The 24,361-nt window shown below is 38.9% G+C and overlaps 1 protein-coding gene across 5 annotated transcripts in view; it reads right to left on the bottom strand.

Annotated features, from left to right (window-relative positions):
- CPEB2 (cytoplasmic polyadenylation element binding protein 2) overlaps positions 1–24,361 on the bottom strand; it is an 85,426-nt gene that overhangs the window by 35,015 nt on the left and 26,050 nt on the right. For 3 of the 5 annotated variants that reach the window (XM_048848800.2, XM_048848799.2, XM_048848804.2), the window contains exons 4-6: positions 22,784–22,834; positions 7,924–7,947; positions 1,823–1,993 (exon numbers count right to left, since the gene is read on the bottom strand). In XM_048848800.2, the coding sequence (XP_048704757.2) occupies positions 1,823–1,993; positions 7,924–7,947; positions 22,784–22,834 (246 nt within the window). The remainder of the gene's footprint in view (positions 1–1,822; positions 1,994–7,923; positions 7,948–22,783; positions 22,835–24,361) is intronic. The other 2 variants (XM_048848803.2, XM_048848802.2) reach the window with 1 other exon arrangement.

Genomic DNA, 24,361 nt, shown 5'->3' on the forward strand with positions numbered 1-24,361 from the left:
TGCAGGCCACTCTACAACACACTGCAGAACTTTGGTATGGCTTCCTACCCCAGTAACGCCTTCCCATCTGCCATTGCCCTTGAAGGGCTTACACAAGAGGGCAGTAAAAAAAATAAGGGTGACAGTCTTTAATAGGCACATAATGGGATTTTTGGCCTACAGTTTCTGAATCTCCTTGTCAGCATATCAACAGGAAGAAGAGGAAAAGGATCTTTCGGTGTGGCCTTATTTAGGATTGTACACAAAGCTTGACAAATGAATAACCCCAACAGAAGTTCTGAATCTTGTTTTAGTTAATTGTTTATTTGTGTGTGTGAGAGTGTGAGTAAGAGAAAGAGTGAAAGATTGTTTTAATCTGTTAAGGTTTATGAATAATTTTGTACCAGTACTGGTGGATGGTCCAAAAGTATTACAGGGGGCAACGCAGAAGAAATTTCCCCCTCCCTCAGCAAATTATAATCTCAGACACCTTCAAACTCATTTTGTTTGTGATCCAATCTATGATTTAATTTTAACCTAGTCAACAGACATTTGTATACATTACAAAACAAAGTCAATAAGAGCTAAATTGTGCATATCTGCTCAGGAAAGTCTCAGTACTAGAATAGTAGGAGTACCACAGATCAGGACTAAGGTACATTAGTGAAGCTGTTCCAAATACAACAGAAAACAATTCATTTTATATTCAACATATTAGAACATGTTCTGTCAAATCACTTGCTATCTGCACTGGAAAAGTCACTTTGCTTTTCTGTGCCTCAGTTTCCCTACAGATACAAGTGGATAACTCCTATCTTTATAAACCCTTTTAAGATGCTTGGTTCAAAAGTATTATATAAAAGTGTAAAGTACAATTATTAATATTTAGATGTATTCTAGTAGAACAATGAGTGTGATAGTATATACATTTGTTTATACATTTAGCCATAGCTCTTAAACTTTGGACTGGACAGCCTTTTTTAATTGAAAAAAAATGGACTCCTGTAAACCAGAGTTCTTTCCCATTCACTATAAGAATATGTTATTTACCTAATTTACCTAGTGGAAAACCACTAGAGATGGGCAGAAGAGACCTACCTAATTTGGAATATATCATTCAAATGAACAGCCTACCCTTTAACAAGAAACCCGACCCCTGGTGTGGAACATGAACTACACAACCTACAGGACCAAAAGCATGAGCGGAAACAATCATATCAACACCAAAACTTCTGGATGGCACCTACTCAAACTACACTTCATGATATCAGGAAAGACACACTTTGGTTATTTTAATAGCATGTTGCTTTGTATGCCATGTAGGGAGGTGGGCCAGAGAGGAAGAATTGAAGTTAAAGAAGTCAAAGTAAAAAAATTACAAGGTTGCCACCAAAATCATGAGTCTGAGGTACAACAGTTCATTCTGATAGTAACTTGACAGGCCACTTATGAGTAACGTTCTATGCTGAACTATCATTCTGATTAATTCAGGTGAAGATACAACAATAGAAACACTGAGCAGCTATGACAAGTTGACTCAAGAAAAAAGTTCTCTGCCTTCAACATGTACATAAGATTTACACCTTAGCATTATTGCTTTTATTCTCTGAAAACAATGTATATAATTTTCATAAAGAAATATCATTTAAAGGCAGGTCACATTCAGGACCTAATTCAGCATAAGAAGTGCAATTCCCACTGAAGTCAATTAGAATTGTGCCTACTTACACCAGGATCTATTTGGTCCTGTGTGTCACTTCAATTCATTCATCTAACTTTAAAGAGAATAAGCGGCCTTTCTTCCCGCCCCAGACCAAATTCTATTCAGTTTCAGCCAGCTCACCTTCATCAATATCTGGCGGAAGGCCACCAACAAATACTTTCCGAGAGAAACGTTCTATCCGTTCTCCATTCTGATGAGCTGAATAGCATGCAGGTGAATTCAAGACACCAACTTGATCACTGTGGCCATCGTCCAGCAAACCATCATCTATTGGGAAGAGGGAAGAACGACCTAAAAAAAAGAAGAATGAATATTAAAAGAATAATTTTGTAGTTGGTTATGATCTTCATGTAACCCAAGGAAAAGGGGAAAAAACAATGTGGAAGGCAAAAAAATATTATTAGTATAAAGAAAAAACAAAATGAGAAAGGAAATTCAGAATCACCAGATGCCATGCTTATAGATAGAACATTTAATATTACATTACATTTTTTAGTTTCTTTACTCTAAGCCAACAGTAAACCATTAGTTTGTTTTTAAATAAAGTATCTTCTTTATTAAGTGACCATGTTAAGAGTTAAAGAATATGCAAGCTAAAAATTCTCTCAGATGACAAATCAGAGAACTATCCCAGACTGAGCTGTGAATAGAGGCATTTTTGAACAAATTGATAAACTAAACCAGTAATAAGTCACAAGAACCAGATGGTATTCACCCAACCGTTCTGAAGGAACTCAGACATGAAACTGCAGAACTATTAACTGTGGTATGTAACCTATTGCTTAAATCAGCTTCTGTATCAGCTTCTGTACCAGATGACAAGAGGAGAGCTAATGTGACACCAATTTTTAAAAGAGGATCCAAAAGGTGATCCTGGCAATTACAGGCCAGTAAGCATAACTTCAGTACCAGGCAAACTGGTTGAAACTATAGCAAAGAACAGAAGTATCAGACGCATAGATGAACATGATTTGTGGGGGGAAGAGTCAACACAGCTTTTGTGAAGAGAAACCATGCCTTACCAATCTACTAGAATCATTTGAAGGTGGTCAACAAATATAGCATACTTGGACTTTCAGAAAGCTTTTGACAAGGTCCCTCACCAAAAGCTCTTAAGCAAAGTAAGCTGTCACAGAAGAAGAGAGAAAGTCCTCTCATGGATCAATAACTTGTTAAGAGATAGGAAACAAAAGGCAGGAATACATGGTCAGTTTTCAAAACAGAGGTAAAGAGTGGTGTTCCCCAAGGATCTGTACTGGGAACAGTGCTATTCAACATACTCATAAAATGACCTAGAAAAAGGGGGCAAACAGTGAGGTGGCAAAGTTTGCAGACGATACAAAATTATTTTAGATAGTCATGTCCAAAGCGGACTGCAAAGAATTACAAAGGAATCTCACAAAACTAGGTGACTGGGCAACAAAATGGCAGATGAAATTCATTACTTTGCTTTTATCAACGATATATATTGGAAAACATAATCCCAACTAGACATACAAAATTATGGGGGCTAAATTAGCTATTACCACAGAAGAAAGGTATCTTGGAGTCATTGATAGTTCTTTGAAAATATCTGCTCAATTTGCTGTAGCAGTCAAAAAAGCTAAAAGAACTTTAGGAACCATTAGAAAAGGGATAGTTAAGACGACAGTAAATATTGTAATGCCACTATATAAATTCATGGCATACCCACACCTTGAATACTACAAGCAGTTCTGGTCACCCCATCTCAAAAAAAGATATATTAAAAATGTAAAAAGGAACAGAGAAGGACAACAAAAATGATTAAGGCTATGGAAGAGCTTACATATGAAGAGATATTAAAAAACTGGGACTGTTCAACTTGGAAGAGAGACAACTAAGGGGGGAAGATATGATAGAGGTCTATAAAATTATGAATGGTGTGAGAAAATGAATACAGAAATATTATTTACCCCTTCATATAACAGAAGAACCCTGGGTCACCCAGTTAAATTAATAGGCAGCAGGTTTAAACACACAAAAGGAAGTACTTCACACAACGCACAGGTCAACCCGTGAAACTCGTTGCCAGGGGAAGTCGAAGGCCAAAACTATAACTGGGTTCAAAACAGAATTAGATAAGTTCATGGAGGATAGGTCCATCAATGGTTATTAGCCAAGACGGTCAGGGATGAACCCCATGCTCTGGGTGTCCCTAAGCCTCTGACTGCCAGATGCTAGGACTGGATGATAGAGAATGAATCACTTGATAATTGCTCTGTTCTGTTCATTCCCTCTGAAGCATCTGGCACTGGACACTGTCAACAGGCAGAATAATGGGCTAGATGGACCATTGTTCTGACCCAGTATGGCCATTCTTATGTTCTCATGCATCACTGGGCTCATCTTCAAGTTGTGGTGATAGGATCTATCCAGTGAATGAATAGATTGTATATTACAATTGCTTATAGTTTGATTAGGCTGAGGGAGAAGAAAAAAAATAGTATGCTCAGTAACAAATTTAAAAAATACAAATGTCATTTTTGAAAAAATAAAATGATGCTGGTGAACTGGGCATGGGTTTCAATTCTAAGAAAGCAGAATGATTTTGTAATTAGCATGTATAAAACAACTCTTGACAAATTATCTAGGAAGTCATTAATCAGATCTATCCTACTTGTTATGAGTGCTCAAAGTATATGGTAGGGTTTGGGAATAGTTGAAACCTCTGAAAGTTTCTGACAAAGCAATTTTGAGGGGTGAGAGAGAGGTTTCAGAGTTAACACCTCATAAGGACAAATGGAGGCAGGGATTTCAAGGTAATGCAATTCCACTCTCCTTCCCATATAGAGCATACTCAAACAGAATGGATGCCTCTTCCACCATTAGGCTAGAAATGCAGCCATATAATACGAATGCTGCTACAAAAGTGATCAGGAAGAATAAGGAGGAGGGAGAGGAAGAGGGAGGAAGCAAGGAATGATTTCTTCTATTACGTTTCAGAGAACTCCTCAGCATCTGCTCAACTTCTCAGACTGTGCACTAAGGCCAGGATTTCTCTCTTACACAACCTGAAAACATGAACTATCTGCATAGAGATTTATATTTGATTCCTACTCAGAAAGTTTTCTTTGCAGTGATAAAGGCCAGAAATTTCCTTTTTGTAAAATGAAAGCTTAACTTTAGGGTAAGTCCTAAGTTTCTCAGGAGTTTCCTACTTTGCTAGTGGTGAGTGGATTTGTCAAGCCCTGCATAAAAGTATTGCTTGATCACTCTTTTTTTCCATTTCATTTTTATAATTATCATTTATTTAAATAATTTTTTTGGAAGGACGTGACAACTTTATGGAAAGCAAGTTCCTCCTTCATCTTAAAAGCCCCTTTGCAGAGGTTCAACAGATATACAAGGATCCCGTACTCAATGGATTTGGAGGGGCAATAGCCAGTTCTGTCAGATTTTCCCACTCCAAAGCCACAGGCTGGAGAAGAACACAATACTGCACATGGAAGTCTGTAGAAACTAAGCTGCTGCCCACACTGCAATTTGGAACCTTCAACCTTAAGAAGTCTGGCTGTTAGCAAAGGCCCTTTCAGCATAATTAGGGCCCTACCAAATTCACAGCCATGAAAAATACGTCTCGGACTGTGAAATCTGGTCTTTTGTGTGCTTGTACCCAATACGATACAGATTTCATGGGGGAAACCACCGTTTCTCAAACTGCGGGGTCCTGACCCAAAAGGTGGTTGGGGGGGGTTTGCAAGGTTATTTTAGGGGATTGCAGTATTGCCACCCTTACTTCTGTGCTGCCTTCAGACCTGGGCGCCCAGAGGGCGGTGGCTGTTGGCCAGGGGCCCTGCTCTGAAGGCACCACCCCGCCAGCAGCAGCACAGAAGTACGGGTGGCAATACCATACCATGACATCATTACTTCTGTGCTGATGCTGGCAGTGGCTCTGCATTTAGAGCTGGGCTCCTGGCCAGCAGCCGCTGCTCTCTGGCCACCCAGCTCTGAAGGCAGTGCTGCCACCAGAAGCAACGCAAAAGTAAGGGTAGCAGTACCGCAACCCCTCTACAATAACCTTGTGACCCCCCCACAACCCCTTTTTGTGTCAGAACCCCTACAATTACAACACCATGACATTTCAGATTTAAATATCTGAAACCATGGAATTTATGATTTTTAAAATACGATGTCCATGAATTTGACCAAAATGGACCCTAAGCAAAATTCTTGGAGGAATTCAGGGACCACTGGGGACTGGTGGGGCCAGGCAACCACGTAGAAGCCATTCCTCTCCAGAGGATCACTCAAGAGCCAGAGGATACTAGGGAATCTGGATTTGGGGGAGGTGGCTGAGGAACCCCATTATTTGTCTCATGGTGCTTAGAAGCCCCAATTAGGAATCAGAGCCATATTATGAAAGGCACTGTATGCATACATAACAAAAAGATGATCCTTGCCCCCAAACAGATTATAATCTAAGTATAAGAAGAGATACCAGCAGATACAACAAAAAGACAAGGGGAGCATAAGGTAGCACAGACTATTAAGGTAAATATATTTAGCAGCAGTCACAGCACACTACTGGCTCAGCTACTGTAGAACATTATGCTGGCACTGCATAGAGGTGATTTTTAAGGAGATATTTGAAGGAAGATAATATAATGACTGAAGATATGTGCATGGAACTCCTTCCATGCATAATAAAGTGGTGAGGGAAAAAGCACAAAAGGCATTTCTGGGAAAATTTGACTAGTGGGCACTGAAGGCTGGCATCTTTGAAGTAGAAGTGGAGTTGACAGTCAATGGCAAGCATGGCTTCTCAGACAGTGAAGCTGACACGGAGGAAAGTGAGTTTGAGTTTAGGCAAGACACATATGCAGTGGTACATTTTTTTCCCCTGTGGAGTCAAGGGATATTCTAGATTTAGAGGCTGAACTCCTTGTCTCTTCCTCCCCTTCTCCAAGCCCCTCTGACCTAAGAGAAACATTCACAGGAGGGTCCGCTCTTAAGTTTCCTATGCCTTCTGCCCCCACCCGAGTTTTGATGCAGGAGAGTATGAAAAGCTTCCTCCCATTCCTTACCGCTGCTTTTTCATATCCTATATCTACAATGAAAACTAAGAAACTCAAAATACAGCTGTAATTGTTAACAAACCAGGGGTTTAGATACCTCTCTCATTCATGTATATAGTGCAGCTATCAAACAGTAATTAAATATATATCAAGAATATGCATTTAACAACTCCACTAAATTCAATATTGAAATTTATTTTGGAAATTTTAAAGAATTAGCACAATACATAGAATTAAAACAAATAATGCAATGCCACAACTGTAAAAAAGTACTGTACTGTTAGCAAAGGTCACTTTAGTTCTCTAATCAAAAAACAATTAGTGGAACTGCGAGCTTTTCTACACAGCTTTAGCAATAATACTTGACTACTGAATGCTACACTAGCAGCAAAAAGGTAATTCAATTCCTAATGCCACTAAATAATAATTGGCCTGTGCTGAAACTTCCAGAAATTGTGAAACATGGTGGTATTTTATTATAGGGATACCTGAACAGTAGGGACTGGATCATCAGTTCATTTCTCTAAAGGGGAACTAAGGAGCGGCTATCAGACAATGGTCTATACTGACTTAGGACCGATGTGAACCAGTGACTTAGACATGAAAATATCTGTATCTTGTTAATATCTAGATCTATCAAAAAAAATCTTGAGATTCACATATTACACTCAATGTAGCTTATATAGAGAAAAAGAGCCAGATTCTCATGTGGTTAAATTAGAGTAGCTCCTCTGAAATCCAGGGAGCTATACCAATTTGCATCAGCTGTCTTGTCCCCTGTGTGCAGTTTCTCAGAATTTTTTCCACAATTCTTTACTAAGCCTGTGACAATTCTTTTAACAGAGCTGTGTATACCATCACTTATATGAAGTGTTAAGGGAAGAAGAATTGTGGAAAAACAAATCAGAGTTATGTATATTTTTAATAAAGATAGCACAGAGAATATTTACTTTAAGCATTAGTGAAATTATGATTAGTGCTACAATATGTTTTAATTGATTAAAAGATCTGATTCAAACTCACTAACACAAGAAATCAATGACCAAAACAAACCACTTTTTTGCAAAAACTGATTAAACATGCAGACAAAACAAATCTAAAGTCAATAATCTGGAGTAATTAATCACAATGATCAATATCAGTCCAATCAGAATAATTGTACTGTAGCAAACATAAATGAATTACCTCGTCTTCGCCCATAACTCCTTGCTGCATGTAAACAAAGGACAAATTGTAAAATGTCAAAGAACTGTACCATGCCCACATATAAAAATAATTATATGAAGAACTGTGTGGGTAATTGATGAATTGCACTAATCCGCATAAGAAGTTGCTACTGATATACCTATATGTGATCACATTAAACTAAAGCCATTTTTCAAATATTGTGCTGTTTTACTTTTTTGTTGCCTATGCACCAAGTACTGGCTATAAAAGAGTATGCTTTACATATATCAAAATAATTTTGGATAATTTCTTTCTTTAAAAATTTACATAATTTTGCAATTTTCTTCTTAATTATATTCTCTCTCTGTATTATTACATTTAATATAACCTCTTTAATTTAGCTTCTGTCTTTCTCAGCTCATTGCCTCAGACTCTATGATAGAATTTAAATAACGTACAAGGTTTTGCTAATAAAGAGAAAATGTTGCTTTAAAGCTGTGTAGTAAGAGTTAAATGAATTAGAGAAACATCCTGGTCCATGGAACAGTTTGTACAGTTCTTTGCAGTGACAATACAAATGCTATAAGCCATGACCTTCCTTTTCCATGAAAAGAGCTAGCAGAAAATTAAGCACAAGGTTTTGTTTTAAACAAAAGACTCCTTGTGGTACTAAACAAAATCAGAGCGCAAGTCACAAGAAACGACATTGTATTATAAACATTGCATAACACTTGCATAAAGCCAAGGCAACGAAGTTAAATAAACTACCACTAAATCAAGATTTTCCTCATTTTTGAGTGTTACAGGACTCATGAAGAGATTGTGGTAATGGTTACAATTCAGAAAACTTCACACAACACACTGACGCTATTTTTCCGCATTCTAGCCTTTTAGTAAAAAAAGCAAACTACTAACATGTAAAGAAGTGAATGATAAGTAATAAATTACATATAATTCGTCTTTCAGCACTATGCTTTTATAAAAATATTTTCAGTTCCTTCTTCACAGATTTAGTACTTGAGCAGAGTTTCTTTAATGACAAGACGGGAATATATTAAAATTTTCTAACTACAGTAATTATTTAAACAGAAAACATTTTTATGAACCCTCTGTGCCCATTCAGAGCTCCTTTGAGTTCAATGGGACTATGTGCACAGATCCACCCACAGAATGCAAGATCAGGGCCGTAGATATGCAGATGATCTCAGAAACCAAATAACCTCCTCTGATTTATTCTTCTCCCCACTTCGATATTATCTAATATATGTATTATAGTAATGCCTATTTGCACAAACATTGTCTTTAATTTTATTTAGCATCACACTCCTTTTCTTCTACAGGCCCTTTCCTATAAGAGATTTACCAGGTTATTTATAGAACTCTGAAAAGCCTCCCCCTATACTTTTTCCTCTAATTTAACCCTATTACTCTTGAATCCTCAGACATTTTTTCCCTAGCTATATTGTACCGGACTCATTCTGAAGTTATGTTTTAGTGTCACCTGGAAGAATTACGTATTTCCCCCTGCCTTTTACAAATACAGCTACATCAGTAAGGGAAAATCCAAATGCATCAAGCCCATAGTGATGAGTCAATTTTTAGCATGACTGTAGTGGCACGCGCACGCGCGCGCACACACACACACACGCGGGTAATATAAAAATAGTATCTTGGCCTAATATATACTAATAAGCCCCTTTAGGCACAAACGCTAATATTATCTCTGCTCTGTTCATTCAGTTTTGCTTCCTTCCGTCATCCAAACCAGATCAGCTGTGTTCTCAAATTTTCATACTGTTAAGACAATCTTTTCGCTTCTCATGAAAGACGTTTTGATAGCACACAACATCCTTATGTTTTATGTGAACCCTTGGAAATAAAAATAAAACTGGAAGTGGAAAAAAACGCTATTATTTAAAAAAACAATGATGTAGTTGCAAGAAAATGGTGCATCTGCTAGGATATTTAATATACATATATTAATGTTACATTAATGTGCCAAAATATCCCCCAAAAAGTCTGAGTACTTTGCCCAGCCAGGAGAAAACAAAGAAAACAAAACATGGCACTAACATGACATTTGCTGCCATCACATTGTTTACTCTCCTTGTGGAGATCTGCAACTAGAGTCCTTGATTTCAAAAGGGCAAACTTTAAAAAATTAAGGGAATTAGTTAGGAATATGGATTGGACTGAACAACTCAAGGATCTGAATTTGGAGGAGACTTGGAATTTCTTTAAGTCAAGATGCAGAAGCTATCTGAAGCCTGCATCCGAAGCAAGGGTAGAAATTTCATAGGAAAGGGTTGCAGACCAAACTGGATGAGCAAGTGTAACTAACAGGTTAAAGCAAACCAGAAAGCCTGAATGGAATGGAAGATGGGATGGATCAGCAAGGAAAAATACCTCTTGGAGGAGAGAATTCATAGGGGAAAAATGAGAACTGCCAAAAGCCAAGCAGAGCTGGACCTTGCAAAGGAAATTAAAAACAATAGTAAAAAGGCTCTATAACCACATATATAAAAAAGAAAAGAAGAAATGGGAGCACTAAGCACTGAAGATGAGGTGGATATTAAAAAATAATCTAGGCATGGTCCAACACCTAAATGAATATTTTACCCTTATTAAAAAACTGAGGCAATGAGAAGGTTAGGGGCAGTGGCAGGGTGGCTAATGAAAATGAGAATATCGAAGTAGAAATGACCACATCCAAGTTGGAAGTCAAATTCAAACAGTTTAATGGGACCAAATTGGGGGCCCAGATAATCTCCATCCAAGAATATTATGGGAAATTGTACATGAAATTGCAAGCCTAATAGCAAGGATTTTTAATGAATCCATAAACTCAGGGGTTGTTCTCTGTGACTGGAGATTTGCTATTTTTAAGAAAGGGGGAAAAACTGATGTAGGAAACTACAAGTCTGTTAGTTTGACCTCAACAGCATGCAAAGTCTTGGAACAAAATTTTGCCAGAGAAAGTAGTTAAGGACATAGAAGTGAACCGTAATTGGGATAAAATACAACATGGTTTTACAAAAAAAAGTAGATCATGCTAGACCAAACTGATCTCCTCCTTTGAGAGGTTTCAGAGGGGTTAGTCTGTATCAGCAAAAACAACAAGGAGTCCTTGTGGCACATTAGAGACTAACAAATTTATTTGGGCATAAGCTTTCATGAGCTATAACCCACTTCATCAGATGCACAGAGTGGAAAATACAGTAGGCAGGTACAAATACACAGCACATGAAAAGATGGGAGTTACCAAGTTGGTAGGTCAGTGCTAATGAGGCCAATTCAAGTAGGGTGGATGTGGCCCATTTCCAACAGTTGACAAGGTGAATAGCAACTATTGGAAATGGAAAAGAGAAACCAAGATAGGGGTTTGAGAAAGGGGCAGGGGGAAGGTCAGTGGGAAGTGTGAATATGCAGTCATCTCAATGAACTCCAGTGACAAGTAGGTAACCTTCACTTCAAGTGGCCCTGCATATTAGCACTTGTGGGTAGTTTGACTAATATTGCTGAAAACACTCAGGAGGTAGAGTTCTAATTAAATAACAACAATCAAAACACTGCTTTACCAAATCTAGCATCTGCTCTTGAAACCAGATACAAAGCATAACGTACAGACTAGCTTCCAAAGAGCAGCTTTACAGATTTCCCATTAGGAACATGTTTAAGATATGCTAAAGATGCTACCACTGCTCTCATGGAATGAGATCTCACAGTAGTAGGCACTGGGACTGCCGTTAACTTGTAATATTCAAGAATACATTGTTTAACCAATCTGGAAATAGGCTGAGCAGATACACTGTAACCCATATGATTCTTAGCATAAGAAACAAATAACCTATATGACTTCCTAAACTCTTTAGTTCTGTTTAAACAACACACTCAAACTCTTCTGGTTTACATACTTTTGAGGCTAGATACCACTTTATTAGCACATGGCTTTGGAAAAAACACTGGTAAATTAGTTGTCTAACTGATGTGAAACTCGGATACTGTTTTTGATAAAAACCTGGGATCAGGTCTAAGAATCACCTTGTTTTTATGAAAAATAGCAAATGGCAGATATGCCTGTAATTTGTTCACCCTTCTGACTTATGTTATAGCAACAATAAACATAGTTTTAATAGTTAAAATAAGGAACACACTTCCAAACGTTCAAAAGGTGCTTCATAAGCCTCACTAAAACCAATTAAGATCCCATGTTGAAAACAGATCTCTCAAGGGGAGGTACAAGTTAGATAACCCCTTTGTAAACCTTTTAGCTGTATTGTGCAAAAGTAATGATCTGCCATCAAAGCATGATAAGATGAGAAAGCCATTAAATGAGCTCTTAAAGAAGAATTAGAGACCCTCAGACTTTAAATACAACAAAATACTCCAATATACAGGGAATAGAAGCTGTAACTGGTGAGTCAGATTTGCCTTGCATCCAAGGAGCAAATCTAACTCATTTAAAGTAATAATCTTTCCTCTTAGATTATTTTCTAGAATTACGCAACCCATTTTGAACCAACAAGGAACAAGAGTATTTTAGATTAGTCAAAGTCTGACATTACAGGCTGTCAGATGGAGAGACTGGATGAAGAGTCCTTTCCCGCTGCTGTGACAACAGGTCTAGAAATGGTGGTGGTGGGGGGAGAGAAGGCAGATACAGACTCCCTCCGATTGCTGGAACTTGTCCACTGCTGTCTCAGTCAAGCTGGAGCCATCGGGATCACTCTTGCCCTGTCTTGTCTTATTTTCCCCTTATCTTCTGAATTAATGGAAAGGAGGGGAAAGTATACAGAAGGCTCTCCCTCAGTGCATTAGGAAAGCATCCAAGATCAAGTGACTGCCCTTTCCCACTCTTGATCAGAAAAGAGACGTTTTGTTGAACCTTGTCACAGGCACGTCTAACACGGGGCTGACCCTAGCTGGAGAAAACCTCTTGCACCACCTGATTCTTTAGTGATCTCTCATGCATCTGAGAACCGCCTCTGCTGAGCTCATCTGTGAGCACACTGCTCTCCCCTACTAGATGCAGTTCGCCTGGATAGACACTGTGAAGAATGCACCACTATCACAGACTGACTGCCTCAGGACCTAGCAGAGAAGAATGGGTGCCTCTTGATTTGTTGACATTGCTCATAGTCATTGTATTGTCTGTCGCTAACTGAACCGTCTTCCCATTTACATGATGAAGAAATGATCTGACAACCAGAAGAATGACACGTACTTCTAAAATGTTTAAGTACAAAATTCTTTTCCTGAGACACCAAGTGACTGAACTATAAAAGAGTCCAGATGAGCTCCCTATCCATTGTTAGATGCAACAGATTTTATGTGCTGGACGGCAAGGGGAGATGAAACAGGACCTCCTTGAAAAGATTAATTCACAATTTGTCCACCACAAAGAATAAAAAAAAATGTCCTGAGGCATGACAATTAACGTATGAAGACTGTCCAGATTTGGCTTGTAAGATTGAGCCAACCATGCTGCTTTGGCCTTATCCTGAGGCATGCAAACAGAATAAGGTAAGTAATCATTGCCATAAGACCCATCAGACCCAACAAGAAAATCACTGCCTGGGATCAATGACAAATCTCTAAAATAGACTACACACTATCTTCAGAAGTCTTTCCTCTGTGAGGAAAACTTTTCCTACTACTGTATTATAGACCATATAAAACCAGATTTCCTGAGATGAGCATAGATTTTACTTTCTTACATTCAGAAAGAATCTAAAATCCGTAAAAAGGGAGGTGGGAAACTAGATGACTTCAGCAGCCAGTTTTCTAAATAGGATTAGACAAATACCCTATCTTCTGAGATGCACTGCTAATACAGAAAAGACTCTGAGCGCTGTACAGAGCTCAAATGGCAGGATTTTGTGCCATAATCAAATGGAAGCATTTCCGATGATTGGGCTGAATAGAAACATCTTTTAAGTTGAGAGTTGTGAACAAGTCCATAATTGAAGATGAGGCAATTATGGAGGATAGGGTTAGCACTCCAAAATGAAACTTCTAAACAAACCTGTTGCATTTCCTTAAATCTATAATTGGACATAAACCTCCAACATTTTTCTAGATCAGGAAATATTGACTAAAACCTTTGACCCCATAGATACTTGGGTACTTTTTTCACAGCACATATCAGAAGCAATTTTTGAACTTTTGACAAAAGAATAACCTCGTAATCCTGAAAAGGGAAGGATAGGAGAACTGAAAAGAGGGAACTGTTCTAACTATATTGCATAGCCCTTTACTATTATTTCTAGGACCCACTTGTCCAATGTAATAAACCTCCAGTTGTTGATAAAAATGGATTAATCTGTCCCCAGACAAAGGGAGAGAAGGACCCTTGAGCCTCATGTCAAATCTGGGGCCATTTAGTCAGTGAAGACGAAACAGGAAAAGCAGATTGCTTCAGTTTAGGCCTAGATCTGAATTATTTCTTTTTATGTTGAGACTGAAAAGATGATGTAGTCTAATGATGTAGGCAACATCTCTGAGATGAAAAATAAGTCAAAGACTGAGGATAAATCTGTCTCTAGTAATGAAAAGAAGGAGGTAGGAGGTCTCCTTCTAGGAACAGGATATAAATCAAGTGAACAGCAGACCAGGTCTCTTAACTTTTCTAGTAATTTGTCCGTTTTACTACCAAAAGGACCATCACCCTCAAAGGGGAGATGCTTATCTTTACATTTAGTATCCAGTCCATGCATGCTTTCTCAAGGTAACAGCAGATGCCAAAGCTCTGAATGAAGAGGCAGGAACATCAAAAGAAGCCCCGAGAGCATGTTTTGCCACATTTTGTCCCTCTGCCGATATTTCACTGGCCAGTCTTCTCTGATCATCGTCACTTCTGCACAAACAAAGCTATTTTCTCCCACAAGTGAAACTGATAATGGGCCATCACTGCCTGCTAATTAGCCACCCTAATCCCCAGAGAAGAAAGAAAAAACCCTCTCGCTATAATCTGGAGTCAAATGGGCTTGACCAGGCCTAAATCTATTACTGGCTGCTGCAACCATCAGAGAATTTGATATGGAGCGAGTATGTAAATACTAAAACCCCTCATGCAGTATTTGATAAAGTTTGTCTGCTTTTTAGAGATCGGGTTATCCCTGCTTCTTGTTAGCCTAACAGCTTTAGCAGGTTACAAGAGACCATCCAATTTGGTAAAGACATTCTATTCCTGGAAGGAGCACCAAAAATTGTCAAATACTGGATGTGATGCCTCTTCCACAACAACTGAAAGGAAGTTCAAAGTCAATACAATATGATCCAATAATTCATGGAATTGTAAAACATCCTCAGAAGGAGACAACACAGAATCAATGCCATATGCTTATCAGGCAACAAATTCTGTATTCACCTGATCCTGCTCAAAAAGTGAACTAACTACTCATCCTCTTCCTCAGAAAAAGTTTTAAGGGCCACCAATCTGAGCTGCAGATGCATCTGGTCAAATTGGATCCAAAGATTCCTCAGCAGCTGGATCCGTTTCAAAAAGGATGTCACTACTTCATCAATAAGGTGGATGAGTCAAGAACTCTCATGGGGTAGCCCAATAAGGTCACTGAGCCCAGGAAGGCCAGTCTCTCCAATCGATGGGATCTGGGAATATACATATAGGATTAGAAGACACAAATTGTCCAAAAGATTGAGGAAAGCTAGAAGTAGGTGGCATACATCTGGATGGTTCAGATCTTTTAAACTCTTTCTCCATCCTCTTCTAACTGTGGCGCCAACTTCAGTTCCACTATGAATTTTACCAGAGAGAGCAATGGCACTGGAGGATGCAGAGACATAAAAAGTGAGAAAGTTTTGCCTGGAGATCCTGTAGGAGTCTTAGGAGGAGGCAAAGAGGGATCTGGAGAAAGGCTCATAATATCTTCCTCTCTACCCCTCCTTTCAGGTGAAGGAGATTTAGATATCAGAACCAATAAAGTCTCTTTTCCTCTCCCCCACCTCAGATCTGATGAACACTCAGATGCTGAATGGTAACATTCATCTGCCACCACAGCAATAGTTGTCTTTTGGATCTGGTATCAGCACCAGAGTAGGAGTGGGCAATGATGCCACTCTGACAGGCTTAGGCATCATTGGATCTGAAGAGAGACTCCATTCCATTACCCTGGAACGTGAAGCCAATTGCAAAACTGACTTTGGTCTCAGAGTAGGAATCACAGAAGACACATGCATATTGATGGATCCAATAAATCTGACTCATGGGATCTGGCACAGCCAACAGTGGCTGTCTTCTCCGTCATCTTTTTCTGAACCAACATAGTTGGAATTGAGGCTTAATTATAGGTTCCTTCATTGCCAATTGACCTGACTATGCCTCCAAACACCTTACCAGCTTTAACAGGAGGCTCTGATAAAACAGACAGAAGCCTGAACCAGCAAAGAGACAGATCACGGAATCCTTTAGGCACCTTAACCTTACTAGATGAGGCGGTCAGATCTGAAACAAGCCTCAGTCTTCAGATCAGACAATCGCCCAGAGGCTTGGCAGCTTCCTTAGACTGGAACACCTGCAGTCTATTTTCATAGAATTTTAAAATATCAGGGTTGGAAGGGACCTCAGGAGGTCATCTAGTCCAATCCCCTGCTCAAAGCAGGACCAATCCCCAATTTTTGCCCCAGATCCCTAAATGGCCCCCTCAAGGATTGAACTCACAACACTGGGTTTAGTAGGCCAATGCTCAAACCACTGAGCAACCCCTTAGCTTGAGCCCAAGTCAGCTGTCACAGGCCAGCTGCAGGTTTTTATCTGATTACCTTAAGGATATGTCTAAATTGCAATGTGGTCATTTGGTGCTGGAAAGATGGCTGAGCAGGATAAGAGTCTATTAAATACTGAAATTTTCTTCTTCCATTTCACTGTCACATGGAAACAAACAACTATACTAAACTAATTATAACCACAAACCCTAATTAAACTAACATTTCAAGTTATCAACAATTATCTAAAACACTAGTATAAGAAGAAAAAAACCCCTCAGATCTGAAGGCCAGAGTGGTTCACTTCCATCTGGCACAAGTAATTGGAAGGAACTGATGTGGTAGAGTGTGCAGCATCCCCTTAAATAGTCTTGCCCTTGGCTTGTTCAAAGATGCTCAGAGGAGGGACAAGAGCGAACCCATGTGTACTGTAACGAGCACTGCTTGGAGAAAGTTCTACCGTTGTGCCGATCGCTGGAGCCTATTACCCATAACTGGGAATATGCAGAGCCACACAAAGAAGAACCTAGAATACCTGACAGGAGTGTCCTTCTATTAAAAAAGACCAAATCAGTTAAAAAGCCATCTATGAAATCAGGCTTTTAAATGATTTTTTAATAAGAGCAATAAAATTTACATATATTTAATGCTTTTAAAGAATTATAGCTATTATGCTGACTGCTAACTTCCAAATAGCATTGGGGAACCAATTCTAATTCCACTGGAATCAATAGCAAAATTGCATTAATTTAATCGACAACAAGATCAGTCTCCAGATGTAGATTCTCTCTCTTTATGACAAGGTTACTTTGTTTGAGTAGGCCAAAAGTATAAAGGTCTATTCTCCCAAGATCATTGATTGGAGCAGAGAATTCACAAAATATACTATTGCATAACCTAATGTCTTATATGGTAAAAGAGCAAGCATAGTGGGAAGAGAGAAGCCTCAAAATTCTAAAGATGGTAACAGGTTCAAAGTTGAATCAAAAATATGAATCTCCTACATTGGATTATATTGAAACATTTGACAGTAGCTCAAAGTTGGAGAGATTTCCCTTACACCCGCTCAGTTTCATTTAAATCAATGGACATCTGCACGGAGCAGCTTCCAAAATTGGCATATCTAGTGTGCGAGTTTCTGGTCTCTCCACTGCTATTTTTAAGCCACTGGAACAAATCACTGTTTAAAAAGTGAAGACCTGAAATGAACAGAGGGCCCTAGAATCCTCAGGCTGTCACTTAGTTACAACAGTAACAACTACAACCACAAAGCTAAGTTGTTGCTGGAGTAAGTTTCTTAACATCAAGGACATCTATATGTAATCTAGGTCTGTACTGCCATCTGGTAAATTTTATTTCAACAGTAAGCAGCTGTTTGTCATCCACTAGGGTCTGTAATCATCTCTAAAAGGAGCAGACCATTACCCAAACAGCCTGATTCTCCAGACTAGCCCCATGTGTAATGCTCAACTTTTTCTGGTTTAACAGTACCAAATCAGAATACTCCACTCTCTTAAAATACTATACTAGAGAATTCTGATTTTGCAGCATTTTATACACATTTTGCACAGGTACCAACAACTACACAAGGTGCAAGAAACTGGAAAAAAATTAAATCATGCCCAAGGCCTCTAATCTTGATACAAAGCCTTCTTACTATGATTATGTTTTCACCAGCAAAGCTTTGACTCATAATTCTCCAATGGCACCAACACACGCTGTGTCTACACTAAGCAGCAGCATGTAAAATATATGCAAGGCACGCCCCCTTAGCACAGGTATAAAAAGCACTGCCTCATTGTCTTTACTTGTTAAGCAACATAGACATGCCAGAACATTAGGGTATATACCCTACACAGATGTCTACATCTCCAAGCAGTTCCCCTGGCTCTACAGTGCTATTTTTAGCAGTGTAGAGTCCTGCTGCCTCTCCACTGTTGGAAACTTTCCCCATCACGGAGAAAGGCTCTGGCAGTATGGAGGCAGTGGGGAAAGGCTCCAGAAATGGGGAGCTGCTGGAGCCTCTCTGTGCCACAGCAAAAAGGCTCCAGCAGCAGCAAAAGGTTCTGGCAGGGGGGAAAGCAGCAGGGAAAGACTACGGAAGCTCGTTGCCACCAGACCCTTTCCCTGCTCCAGTGAAAGACTCCAGCAGCAGGGAAAGTTTGCCTGCTGCCTCTCCCATGCCGGAGCTTTTAACTACCTGCTTTTCACTGCTGTGAAAGCTACACATACCCTACACACAGCTGTCAGTGTAGACAAGGCCATAGTAGCAAAAATAGCTGTACCAAGTCTACACTGCAACTTCCATTGTTGTCAGTTCTGGTGCAGCTGCACTAATGGAGAATTACAGGTCTACATTTTTTTTTAGTGTCTACAAGACCTGTGTGTAAAATCTCTAATTTATTATTGCACTTACGTGATCCTCTAGCTCTGCCTCTTTCTGTAGACATAAAAAGCAATGTAACCAACGTTCATAACATTACAGAAGCATGCCTCCATTGAGAAGCAGATGTTCATGAAGTTTTGACATATGAACATGAACTCTCTAACTTCAGCATGGCTCAGGGAGAGTCAAACCTGTACTCAAAGAAGGAATAGTTGCTTACCTTTTAGTAATAGTTGTTCTTTGATATATTCTGTACATGTGGATTTAATTTACGGAGTGCTGTCACCCTCCACGCAAGTTAAGAAGTTTTATCAGAGGTGTCTACTAGGGGTTGTGTATGCATCCATCACGTCCTTGCACTCTGAGGGCATAAAGGGCAGAACGAGCTTGCCCACTGTTCAGTAGTTCCTTTGCTGCCCAGAGTCCCATGAATAGTCTCCGATCTGCACGGATGGAGGACTGGTCATGGGATCCAAATGCAGAACACCTCAAAGAACAAATAGCTACTATAAGATAAGTAACCATTCCTTTTTCTTTGAGTTCCTGTGCATGTGAATCCCACTTATGGTACTTAACTAGTAGTTCAGTGTTTCAGGTGGTGGGAGATAAGTGGTTATTTGAAAAAGACTAAAGATCTTCTCTTCCAGCCCAAGTATTAGCTCTAGATGCTGACACCAGAGTATAATTGTGGCTAAATGTAGGTGTTGAAGACCGTGTGGCTGGTCTACAAATTTCATCTATTGGAACACTACTGAAGCACACTGCTGAGGTAGCTTGGGATCTAGTAGAATGAGCAGACACTGGACCTGGATGTTGTAGCTTATTAACAAGGTATGAAATCTTTATATGGTCCACAACCCATTTAGATAATTTTTGAGCGGGGACTGGTCTAACCTTTGATAAATTGCCATACATGATAAAAAGTCTAGGAGATCTCCAGAACAGTCTCATGTTAATACAAGAGACACCCACCCCTCATTATCTAAGGTATCTAACTTTCCCGCATCAAGGGATGAATAAGGCTTTGGAAAAAATACAGTAAGTGTATATATTGACTAATGTGAAAGTCACAAATAACTTTTGGGATAAATTTAGGGTGAGGCCTCATAGTTACTCTATCTGCATAAAAAAAAATATATGGGGATTTGACATGAGTGCTTGGATCTCACTTACTCTGCACCCAGAAGTGACTGCCACCAAAAAATTCACCCTTAATGATGGAGGGAGCAAAATGAAAGGGAATCAGATGGAGATCCCATTAATGAAGAAAGGGCTAAGCTCAAGTTTCACGAAAGTGGTATCTCTCTTACTGGTGGAAACATCTGCAAAAGTCCCTTCAGAATCTTTGTGATGGTTCAATGGGAAAACACTGAGGAACCCTGAACAGGAGGATGAAAGGTCATAATTGCAGTGCAGTGAATTTTAAATTGAGCTAAATTCCAGGCCTGATTACTGTTTTTAAAACAGTAGAGAGTCTAGAATGAATGGAATATGATCAACAGTAGAGGACCAAGTTGCCTCACCCACCCGGAAAGAAAAATGCTTCCACTTAGCTGTGTATGTTTTCCTGGTTGAAGATTTTCTACATTCCATGAGGATCTCCTGGACCTTGGCAGAACTCTCCCTATTTGTTGACGTTAACCAGACAGCTCCAAAATGTCAGATGAAGAGATGTTTGGTTCAGATGGAGTACGTGCCCAGAATCTTGAAAGATTATTTCTATCAGGAGTGGGAGAGTTATGAACTCGTGACTAGAGAGATGTAGTAGTTCTGGATAGCAGAATTGGTGAGGCCATGATGGCCCCACTAGGATCATCTGAGCCCTGTCTTGTCTCACTTTCCTTAGTATCCTGGGGATTAACAGGAACAGGAGAAATGCATAGACTAGATAATCTGACCATGGAATATGAAACGTGTCTGCTGAAGCACCCTGACTGGCCCCCTCAACAACAAAACAGAGGGCACTCTCCAATCTCTGGTCCTGAAGAGATCTATTTGCAGAAATCCCTGTGTCCTGAATACCCTGCTAGTACTGCATCTTTTAAAGACCATTCGTGGGAAGATGAATTCTTTTTGCTTAGCTGATCTGTCAGGGGGTTCAATTCCCCTGGAAGATGTCAGAGCTATACGGTGAAGAATGCACCATTCCAACAGTGAAACAGCCTCTTGACACAGGAGGTCTGATTTTGCTGCCTCTTGCCTGTTTAAGTAATACATTGCTATAGAGCTGTCCATCAGCATGTGTACTGCTTGGTGCTTTAAAAGAGGTAGAAACGATTTGCAAGCCAGGTGAATCACCCTAAATTCTAGGATGTTTACGTGAGCTGACAAATCTGCAGATGTCCATAGACCACAAATGTGGAATTGGTTTAGATGTGCACTCCAGCCCTTACTACATGTGTCAGCAATTAACGGTCTTCATGTGCGTTATCAGAATGAAAGACAATCCTCAGCAAACATTGTTTCGATCCAACTACCAGGGAATTGACAACAGGATCATCCAAGGGACTGTTACTTGTTGGTTCATACCAGGGATGTTTGGATGATAAACTGATCTGATCCAGGACTGAAGAGGTCTCAGTCTGGAGAAAGGTGTCATGAGAGTACCTGAGGCCATTCAAGATGGCAGGCCTTAGTGAAATTCATTCTAGGTTACGTAAGATGAAGCAATATCAGAACAGGTAGCAATTCTGTTCAAGAACTCCTAGAGGAATTCACAGTTAAACTGGGAGGACATATCTAATGGAGTCCCACAAGAGTCAGTCTGTATCCAGTATTATTCAATATTTTCATTAATAACTTGGATAACGTAGTGGAGAGTATATTTATAAATTACAGATGACACCAAGCTGGGACGGGTTGAAAGCACTTTGAAGAACACGATTAGGATTTAAAATGACCTTTAAAAAAATCACAGAATTGGTCTGAAATTCACAAGATGAAATTCAATAATGACAGGTACAAAGTATTTCACTTAGGAAGGAAAAATTAAATGCACAACAACAAAATGGAGAATAGATGGCTAGGTGGTAGTTCTGCTGAAGAGGAACTGGGGGTTATAGTAGATCACAAATTGCATACGGAGGCCACTAAGCTGTTCTGAATCTCTGCTGAGGAGCAGTTAGAAGGAACTGTGGGGCAGGTGGGGTTGCTCTGCCCTTTATGCCCTCATGATATGTGTGTGTGTGTGTGTGAGAGAGAGAGAGTGTGCGTGAGTGAGAGTGTGATGGCGGGGTGCATACACAACCCCTTCTGGACACTAGTGATAAAACTTCTGAATTCCTGGATGCTGGGGGGAAAACAAGCACACTGTAAGTGGGATCTATATGCACAGGAACTTGAACTAGTCCCAAATCCTCTCACATACACAAAAGAAGTGTTACTTCAGACGAACACAGGCTTAGTTGCATAATTCACACAAAATATACCATGTCAGAAATCCATACTTTCTATCATTTTAGTTTTTGCTTTCTATAATACTAGATGTTTTCTGGTGAACAGAATATTGACTTCCTTGGGAACAGAAAATAAGAGTATATTTTCATATGAGAATTTCAAATTTAAAGTAAGCTATATCTAATTAAAAGCTGTTGTAAGATTAACTCTTACCATTTAATGCTGAAAGATGGTGACAGTCCCTGGAAGATTGTCACAGTCTCTGGATACAGTTAACTCAGTAAAAGAATAGAATATTCCATTTTTACATTAACATTTCAGATTTAAGCTAAGCTAGAAATAATTAAAAACTGTTAAAAGATTATTACTTACCATTTAACATCAGAAGATTGTCAGTCCCTGGATGTGGATAACTCAAGCGACCTTAAAAAAAAAGTACCGTGATTTTAGCTATTACGCTTAAAAAAGAATAAAGAAAAATCATTGCCTACAGTTAAAATATATACTGTATTTCCATTTTGCCTAGGGGACATAAAGAGCTAATATTTAACTCCAAGCACATTAGCAACAATACCCTTGACCCAAGTTAAAGTTGACAAGAACAAACTTCTTAACCTTAATTCTCTGGTCATAAGATCTGCAGTGTGCTTTTGGGATCAGCTCCAATAGGATAAAGCCACTTTTTGTTTCATGCAACCCAGAAATAGTGCTGGCTGCTCTAGTATTCTCTTTCATACTCACTGTGAAAACTTGTTCATATGCACATTATTTAGCAGAGTTTAACTGTTGCAGTTTGGAATTTCTCCACTGACCCAATGTATCAAAAATCCTGTTATGAGTTCAGATTAAAACATTTTACTTGCTTTTAACTGATTTATAGTTGCATCTTGTTGTACTTCATATAATTTCTGCATATATTGTTCTTCCACTAAGGTAGTTTGACAAAACCAAAACAAAACAAGAATGTTTCAATTATTGAATTTTTTAAAAGTCTTTAGAATGCGAACATTCTTTAAAGTTTCTTGGAGATTCTTATTAGCTAGTTTATGGATTAAAAATGTAAAACTACAAAATACAAAAACGTGTTAAAGTAAAAATTACAGGAAATCCTCATGTACTCACACCAGGATTTTAAAATATTTATTGCAGCAAATAGGGTCTTGTCAGTTAAACTTGATGTTTAAAGTGCATAGAAAAACGTCTCCTCATTCTAATCTCCTTTTTATTAAAAAGGAGAAGTTTTCTGTTCACAGGAAGCTGCAAACATGACAGCACTGCAAACTGACCTACACAGAAACTTACAATAGCTGCTCTGTTTCACTGCAACATGCCTTAGAGCACAAGTAAAAAAAAAAAATCCCAACATATCCATACATTTTATTGATATTAAAACACCCTTGCTTAACTATAATCTCAAATCATATAATATTTTTAATTAGAACATTCAATATTATTATACTGCAACCAGATGATTGCCGAGACATAATGAAGGATCCAATCCTGCAGCCTCGTGTATGTGGAACTCACACTGATTTCAGTGGGAGTTGTGCATACAGAGAACTTGCAGGATAGGACTCAATTATTGAGTAACTATTATTAAAAGATTTTGTGCATACTTGTATCTTTTAAGCATGCATGCACACATACACAAACCAGTAGCCACCCTCACATTAAAGATGCCTAACACTTCCCATTATAAGAAAAATTCAGACTTTTTTCCTTTGGAAAACTAAAAGCCTCTATGGTTTGCTGCAGGACTTTGCAATTTAGCAGGGGGATACTCCTGATGCCCGAGAGGATATCTTTTTGTGTCCCAGAAAAGCTTTTTGCTGAAAATCTGTTCAAATAGAATTTGGTTTTGGCTTTTTTCTTTAAGAAAAAGAAAACAAAACGTGAAAATTACATACCAAAAAAACTACAAAAAAGAATGTTGATTGTAAAGTCAAGTAC

Source organism: Caretta caretta, chromosome 4 (assembly GCF_965140235.1).
Source record: "Caretta caretta isolate rCarCar2 chromosome 4, rCarCar1.hap1, whole genome shotgun sequence".
Classification (NCBI taxonomy): domain Eukaryota; kingdom Metazoa; phylum Chordata; order Testudines; family Cheloniidae; genus Caretta; species Caretta caretta.